Here is a 9,214-nt window from a genome sequence, read left to right on the forward strand (position 1 = left end):
GGGTGCTCCAATCTCGTTTTGCAATTGTACATTGACCTGTTCGATACTGGGATAAAGAAATGCTTGCATATATTATGAAAGCTTGCATAATAATGCATAATATAATTATTAAGGATGAAAGAGTAATGAACATTGGATTTGACCATAAACATGAAGTCAATTCTTTTATATCAATGTCATATGATGAAATACCAGAACTACATTATTTTCTTCAAACTTATAATCGAATTAAGGATAGAGCAACTAGCTCTCAACTACAAGAAGATTTGATTGAACATTTGTGGGAACAATATGACAACAAGTAGAATCTTTAGATTTGAACTTCTTATGTTATCATAATTTTCAAGTTTTTTATGTTTTTTGTTTTTTATTATGGTTGTTATCTTTTAAGTTAATTAATCTTATTTATTATTGTTAAATGTTAGAGGAACTTCAAAAAAAATATTATGAATTGATATCAATTTCATAACAATATATTTAAAATAACCAAGAATTTTTTACATATTTAATTAAAAATATATTACATTACAATAAATCAATCAAAGTTAATTAAAAATTAAAACCCCTCTTTTGCATAATTTCTAACTTTCTATTTTGAAAATACGCTGCAAAAATTGGATCCAAATTAGAAATATTCATTTTCATAATTTGTTCTTCTTTCTCAATCCTATCCAATTCTTGTTTCTCTTGACTTTGTTGAACCATCATGGCTTGTTGCTCTAACATAATTTTTTTGTCTTGTTTCTTCTGATCTTTAATTTCAACTAGAATATCCCTGAATTGTTGTAAAAGATTCATTACAGATACCTCTCCAACTTTATCTTTTTCTTGTCTACGTTTAAGTCATTCCTTTACAACCTTCTGACCGATTAGTCTATCTTGATAAATCAATGATTCACTATCTTCTCCTAAACTAACAGAATCAGGAGTAGATGGAGTTGATGAAGCCGGATTTGCATTGATATGACTTTTTTTGTTTCTTATTTGATCTTTGATGTTGACTTGCATGCTCAAATGGTCATTTGGATTCTTTTCTTAAGATAACCCAACAATGTTCTAGTTAAAACCATTTGCCAACACAAGAAGCATACATTTGCCAAGCATCATTAATCTGGTAAAAAAATAAATAAATAAAATAATATTAAAATATGTGTTAAATAATTTAACATAGAAATAAATATTAACATTACCCTTGATTCTTCGGTCATTCCACTTTGCTGACAATTTTCAATTTAAGTAACAAATCCAACAAATTTACTTCTCTATTTATTTCTTGTCATCTACTTGAGATGCTTATTTGAGAACAATTATTCAAGTTTCCTCCATTCTCTACAGAGCAAGCATGTACGCGAGCCTAGAACTGTTTTGTTTGTTATTCAATTCCTGTAATTGGATCCTTACTTGTATTTAGTCATGCAGAGACAAGTAAACAATCCTCCTCTAATGAGAAATTTTTACTTCTTTGTGATTTTTTTGTTGAATGGACATTTAAATTCGAGTATATTAAGTCATCAATTAATTGATTAGAATCACTTAGTTGAGAGAGAATATCTTCTGATTCACTCGTAAGAAAGTTGGTAAAAGAACTTAGAAAATTTGAATCTATTTACATAAAAAAAAAAAAAACTCAAATTAAAACCTTATAAGAGTATGTAAAAGAAACTCACATTCAATGTCTAACAATTTTGTAGTTTTCATACATGCGAACTAATAATAAGCATCACCTCCTACTTGTTCTAACATAACAATTTGATTATTTTTTGGAACTAAAAGAGAATTAATATACTGGTTTAATTGCATTTTCAACAAGACAAAATATAATTGACCTCAAATTAAAACAGATAATCAAAAATAAATTTTAAATATGTCACTCTATCTTTTTATCAATATCAACTACCATTATTAATTCCTCTCAATTTTATCAAAGATAACAACATAAATAAAAATTATCTTCCTTAACCCATATTAAAAACATAAAATAATGCAGAAATAAAAATCATCACAAATATTAAACTAACAATAAAAAGTCTAAAAAATCAAGAGATATAAAAGAAAAAATAAAAAAAGTTTTTAAACAAGCACACTTTTTAATTTCAGCTAATTAGCACAACCGATGTTATTAATTAACCGGAGAATAATTAATTCTTACTTTTCTAAATTTGAGAGAAGGATAAGACACAATACAAAATTTTAAACCTACAAGTTCTTTCCTCTTGCATTTAAAGAAAATTTCTCCTGTATTTAAATAAAAAAAAAAGAGCTATTGGCCTAGCCAGCAATTATTTATTTTGGCCATAGCAAACAAATAGCTAAAATGGCTATTTGTGTGGGTGCGGAATGAAAAAATTAAAAAAATTAAAATTAAAATATAATATTTAATATTTACTTTTTTATTTATCTCATGCGGTGGAGATGCTCTTAATGATTTGTTTCTGGGTTGATTACAGCTATAATTAATTGTCGGCTTCTTCAAGCCCGTCATCGCTGACTTAAGAAATTTGATTACTTAGGTCCTTTACTTCTAATTTGATGAATTAGATCCTTTCTATTATCTAATTTTTTTAACTAACTTAAACCATCCATCCAACCCATCTTTAGCATTCATATGGTTAGCACACATTTTCTTTTAATTCGCAACTTAAATGAATTTATAACCAATTATAATAAATACGAAATTTATTTTTAATTAATTTAGTATTTTCATCATTTTTTTTCATGCATTTTCTTCAATTTCTAGACTAAATATGGAGCCAAACATGGTGAAGGGACATATGTCGTCTACCCAGTGTAACTTCTATATATTATAAATATATTATTTTAATATATTTTTAAATAAAAATATTTTAAAAATAACCACAAACACACTTATAAATATCCAAAATTTATTCAAAACATGTAAATATTTTTAAGTTCGGAACTGATTGTAAAATGATTCAAGAAAGATGAACAATTACATGCCACGTGGCAAACCACAGAGCAAGAGAGCTTAGAAACTTTGTTCGGCGAATCGGCCGTTTCTTGATCTCGACAAGGATCTAGCTAGCTTTTTCATAATTAATTATAGTGATTAGGTGTATCGTTGATAAAATCAACACGTACGAGATTCATTTGACCAAGTATACTTGTCGAAAAAGAAATTGCTTCGAATATATTTTAATTAATTAGTAGCTAGCATGCTTGAGCACCCTAGCTTTTGGAATAAATTAACCGTGGGGATTTCGTATGATATTACACGTGTTTTTTTATATTTGTTGCTTTATAATATGGTTGACACTTGACATTATTATTTTTTATGAGAACCATGCAGTCGCATATATAATCCAAAGGCAAGAGTCTAAAGGTTAGCATGCCAAATGCTAAGTGTTTTTTTTTTTTTTTTTATGTTAACGCGTGAACTATCATGTCAATTAATAGCATTTGCAAATAAAAAAATAAAAATAAAAGTTATTAAGTCATTGAAATCTCCAATTGTTTTTAAGAAATATAGCTAGACTTTCTCCTAGTTTCTTTTTCCTTAATTATTATGTAGTTTGATTCTACTCCTTGCTTGGTCAAGTGATTTCCTTATCAGCAATTTCTCCTCCAAGGCATGCCCCCACCTCCGATGTGGTTGTTGTCATCATTGATTTGATAGTTTCTTTGAAGAGTACGTAAATATTAAGTATGTAAATATTTGGAAGTGGGGTATTGATTATTTTTTAAAGTATTTTTAATTAAAAATATATTAAAAAAATATTTATTTATTAAAAAAATTAATATTAATATAATATATTAAGATGATCTGAAAATACTAAAAAAATATTAATTTAAAAATATTAAAAATATTTTTAAAATACAAAATCCAACATATAAAACAACACTCTAGCTCTGATTAATTGCCCATGGATGCACAAATTAAGAGATTTGTTCAACTCCCTGACCCAGTCTCGAAATAGCTCGATATTTTATTTTCGGAGATAAGCTACAAATAAGTTACTTGAGAAAGAGACAGTGTATGTATAATAGAAAATAAAAAATTCTCACGACATGGTCTCCATGCGTATATAAACATGAATTAGATAGCTAGCTTGTGATATGACTAAATCAGACATATTTTTTAGAGCACATTAATGTACTTTTCTCCCTAATCATGGCCTTGACATTTGTGTGCCACTTGTAAATTTCTCGAAAGTCTTAGGTTTGGCCAAGTCCTACAATGTCGAAGAACTTCTTCAACACTAGCTCCCCCATGCCCTATAAATATAAGCCGAGAGGCAAGGAAAACACAGTAAATCATCAAAGCAAAACAAGAGCTTTAACCAGAGTGATCACTACAGATCTAGTACTAACTAAACATGGTTTCTCCTACCATCTTCTGTCTTTCTGCCTTCCTTGTGCTTTTGGTTCTTGCTACTTCTGCTTCTTCTTCAAAAGCACTATCTCCATATTACTATAACCGTGTGTGTCCCAAAGCTTTACCAACTATCAAACGAGTTGTGGAGGCCGCAGTTTACAAAGAAAGACGCATGGGTGCTTCTCTGTTGCGTCTACACTTCCATGATTGTTTTGTCAATGTATTACACTAATCACATTCTAATTTCTCCTAATTATTTAATAGTATCACATAATTAAGTTTTACATGCATATTGTTCTTATACTAATGGTTTTGGTTGCATATATGTGATATAGGGTTGTGATGCATCAATTCTTTTGGATTCAACATCCACCATTGACAGTGAAAAGAATGCGCTTCCTAATATCAATTCTCTTAAAGGATTTGAAGTTATTGACCAAGTTAAGTTGGAGGTGGACAAGATCTGTGGACGTCCAGTGGTCTCCTGTGCAGATATCGTAGCTGTTGCAGCCCGGGACTCCGTCGTTGCGGTACGTGATCGATTAAAGAGTTGTTTTGTATTGCTGGTGGTTTTCAGTATTGTTTTTTTCAAATATTTGAAAATAAGGATGAAAATATTTGAATTTAGAATTTATTAATAAATTTTCATGCATGCAAGCCGGCTATCAAATTTAATTAACATTGTAATCTACATATTTGCTCATATAAAATATATGTTCAGCTAGGAGGGCCAACATGGGCCGTCCAACTAGGAAGGAAGGACTCAACCACAGCTAGCAGAGACAAAGCCAACAATGACCTCCCATCACCATTCATGGATCTTCCTGCCCTAATCAACAACTTCAAAAGGCAGGGTTTAAATGAGAGAGACCTTGTAGCTCTCTCCGGAGGCCACACTTTAGGGTCAGCACAGTGTTTTACGTTCAGAAACAGAATCCACAATGAAACAAATATCGACCCTAAATTTGTTAAACAGCGCAAATCAACATGTCCACGCATTGGTGGTGACTCAAACCTTGCTCCTCTAGACCCAACACCTGCACGCTTTGATGTTGCATACTTCAACAGTTTGGTGAAGAAAAGAGGGTTGCTTCGCTCTGATCAAGCCCTCTTCAATGGTGGCTCCACTGATGGATTGGTGAAGGCTTATAGTTCAAATCCTAAGGCTTTTTGGGCTGATTTTGCTAAGTCTATGGTTAAGATGGGGAATATAAACATTTTGACTGGAAAGCAAGGCCAAGTTCGTTTGAATTGTAGGAAGGTGAACTAAATTGTTGTTTGGACTGCAAAAATAATTTTTTTATTTATTTTATCTTTTGATCAATATGCAGGGAATCGTCTTCTTTAACGATAATGCTACAGTATATTGTGTGTTTTAATTTATTCATTGTAATTGTGTCATCTCTCTTCTTTGTGAGTGAATTTAGACTCGCAAGGAAGATTGAATTGTTTGCGTAGTATATTGATTTCAATTGTATTAAAAATGTAAGGTTATTTTGTTGTATTTTCCAATGAAATTATTTTTTTTTTAGTGGAACTCGAATTTCAATTTGCATATTCCATTAATTATATGCTTTATTTTATTTTATTTTATCGAATTAAAATAAAACAAGTTCGGCTTACTTGTTTGTATCTTAAATAGGTCGTGTTAAGCCTGCATTCACAGGCTGGCTATTTCTACCCATTCTAGCAGTTAATTAAATATGTTTTGTAACTTCTTAATTATCTTAAATAACATATTTATTGAACTATTCATAAGAGAGAGAGAAAAAAGTTAAGTTCAATTCTATTATAGTAATATATTGTTTCGTGCTCTACTACAGCTCAATATTAATTTTTTTAAGAATATATTAAAAGTACAAAGAATTTTTGTAATAGTATTATTAAATAGGTTAATTTTGAAACTTCTAACTTAACTCTTTGTCTAACTTTTAACTAAATTGTGTGAGAACTAACTTGATTTAAATTGATCAATTGTATAGGTTTAAATATAACCTTGATGATCAATAAAAATATAATTTAATTTTTTAAAAAAAATTAAGATGATAATTTAAAAAAAATATTGAGACGATAATAGATTGGATAGACCCCTTTGCCATGAACTTTATTGGATTTAATAATCTTTTTATATTTTTTTATTTAATTATATGATAAAAATATATGCTCACAAAATTAAGCACTAATATAAAAATAGTCACTTATTTGAGACAATTATCCCTAGAAAGCAAACAAAAATCAATAATGAAGTTCATTTTTCAACTAATCCAATATTAAATGATAAAATCAAAAAGAATAAATTAAAAATAATTAAAAGACCAAAAATAAAAAATATATATATCATATTAGTTGGTAAACTTGTCAAATATGAGAATCGGGAAAGCCGGGCTAGTACGTCAAACTTGTAAACTGATTTATGGACTCCACTAGAATTATAATTTTTTTAATCTCTTTTTTATTTAACTATATAATAACAAAAATAGATGATTGCATAATCAAACATCAACCCAACACCTAGATGGTTTTTTAGATTACGATAACCTCATAAAAGACAAAACGAAACCAATTATGAAACTGAATTCCCAATTCACTACAACATTTAACAGTTATATTAATAGAATTTTTTTATCGGCGTAAGACATATATTCTGTCGGTAATTAATTTATCAACAAAATCACCGATGGAAATAATCCATCAGTAAATCGTTCATCGGTAATTTTTTGTCCATTAGTAAATCAATTAATAATAAAAAAATTATTGCTGATGGATTTACTAACAAAACAAATGCGTAAAAAAAAATTAACTGCTTCATTTTGTTAGTACATCCCTCAAAAAATACCATCGGTAATCCTTCGGTAATTATTTAAAAATATTTTAAAAAATCTATTTTAAAATATTAAAAAATAATTAAATTAACATAAATCAACTCTCTATAATATATACTAAAAAATCTTGGAAAAAAGATTAAGAAAATCAACTCAAACAAATTTACAACAAAAAAATAAAATGAAAAAATAAATTCAACTAAAAAATTCATATGAAAAAAATGAAGTTACAATTGTTAAAAATTTAAAAATCCTATAAATAAATCAACTAAAAATTGAACTCATATGTAAAAACAAATCTCACAACAACATTTATACAATTATTAAGAACAAAAACAATAAAAAATAAAATAAAAAATAATATAGTGAAAAAAATCATGAAAAAAGAAGAAAAAAGAAAAATCTTACCTTAATGTAGTTGTAAGTGAAGCTAAGGAGAGAAAAAAAATTTCATAAAGCATATTAATTAAAAAAAAAACTAAGAGGATAAAAGAAGAAAGAAGAAGAAGGCATATCCAAGCATGAAGAAAAAAAGAAGGAGATGAATAGAGAAGACAAGAGAAAGAAATAGATATTGATATTTTTTATATATAATGAAAAAAAAAAGAAGTGGAAGAAGAAGGAGAAGAATAAGAATAAGAAATGAGTATGTCTCTTAGGAAATAAGGGAATTCAAACTTTTTATTGGGGGTGGATCACGACGGATAATTAAATATTAATATTTTTTAATTATTTCTTTGGTAATTTCGTTTATAATAATTTATTTCAATGAAAACTTTAAATTAATTGAATTGTTTCATAAAACTACCAAATAAAACCAATGACATTTCAATTTGTTGATGATTTTGTTCGTAAAGAACAAAAATTAATAGTGCAATTGAAAAGTGAACAGTTCTGGAGCTCTCTGGAAAGCACCGATGAAAAATTTCGTCAATAATTTTCTTTATAATTGATATGATAAATAGTATTCATAGTTTACCAACAAATTTACCAATTATTCTGTCGATAATTTCATTGGTAAAAATGATATATCGGTAAAATCCCTAAAACATTTACCTACATAAATATTCTCTCAGTATTTCTATTTGTATTTATTAATTTTCTAGTAGTGATAAATCTAGTATCTACGAATGAAACAAAATAATTGGAAAGAGTTAAACTTGTCACACCCGTGAACTAGGTTAACCAACTAAACTTGTAAATAGGTATGTGGACTTTATAAAGTTTAATAACATAATTTTTTTAAACTATTTTTTTAATTATATAAAAAAATAGATGATAAAAAAATTCAAGTTCAATTAAAAAAAACCCACTAAATTCAAAAACCAGGGCAACCCGAGTTATCCTGGTAAACCCATAAACCATGTTAACCTTTTAAAAAGGTTAAATAAAAAGAAAAACAATTATATAAAGTTTAATAACATGATTTTTTTAAACTATTTTTTTAACTATACAAGAAGGAAAAAAAAAGGATAAAAGAGTCAAATTCAATTAAAAAAATACATCTCACCAAACTTGTAAATTAGAGTAACCTAAGTTACTTTGTCAAACCTGCAAACCATATTAATCTTATAAGAAGATAAAATAAAAAACAATTATAAAGTTAAATCCTCACAATTCCAATATTAAAAGATGAATTAACAAAAACAAATTTGAAAAAAAAATCATGACTAAAATTCAAAAACATAAAGAAAAAATCAAGAAAGCAAAACATTATAGATTATTACTGTCATTCACAGTATAATATGTGTGGGTGAACCAATAGTTTCCTCAAATCCTTTAATTTGTGTTACTTTATAAAGTTTAATAACATAATTTTTCTCTAAAATTATTTTTTTAACTATACGAAAAAAAATTAAACTGTAATAAAACTTAAGTTCACTTAAAAAATATATATATATATAAAAAAAAAAAAGACAACCCATTAAACTTGTAAATCAAGGTAGCCTAGGTTACATTAGGAAACCTATAAATCATGCTAACCTTATATAAAAGAAAAATAGAAAGAAGTAAATTACAAAGCTAAATTCTTAACAATCTCAATTTTAAAAGATAAAAT

General features: G+C 27.5%; 1 protein-coding gene across 1 annotated transcript; it reads left to right on the forward strand.

Annotated features, from left to right (window-relative positions):
• Nucleotides 1-4,286: 4,286 nt before the first annotated feature.
• Nucleotides 4,287-5,857, forward strand: LOC105110294 (peroxidase 2-like). The gene is made up of 3 exons (XM_011005286.1): nt 4,287-4,553; nt 4,669-4,863; nt 5,055-5,857. Exons 1-3 carry the CDS (start codon nt 4,335-4,337, stop codon nt 5,601-5,603), a joined length of 963 nt encoding a protein of 320 aa, XP_011003588.1. The 5' UTR covers nt 4,287-4,334; the 3' UTR covers nt 5,604-5,857.
• Nucleotides 5,858-9,214: the final 3,357 nt, after the last annotated feature.

Source organism: Populus euphratica, unplaced genomic scaffold, assembly GCF_000495115.2.
Source record: "Populus euphratica unplaced genomic scaffold, PopEup_1.0 scaffold245.1, whole genome shotgun sequence".
NCBI classification, from domain to species: Eukaryota; Viridiplantae; Streptophyta; class Magnoliopsida; order Malpighiales; family Salicaceae; genus Populus; species Populus euphratica.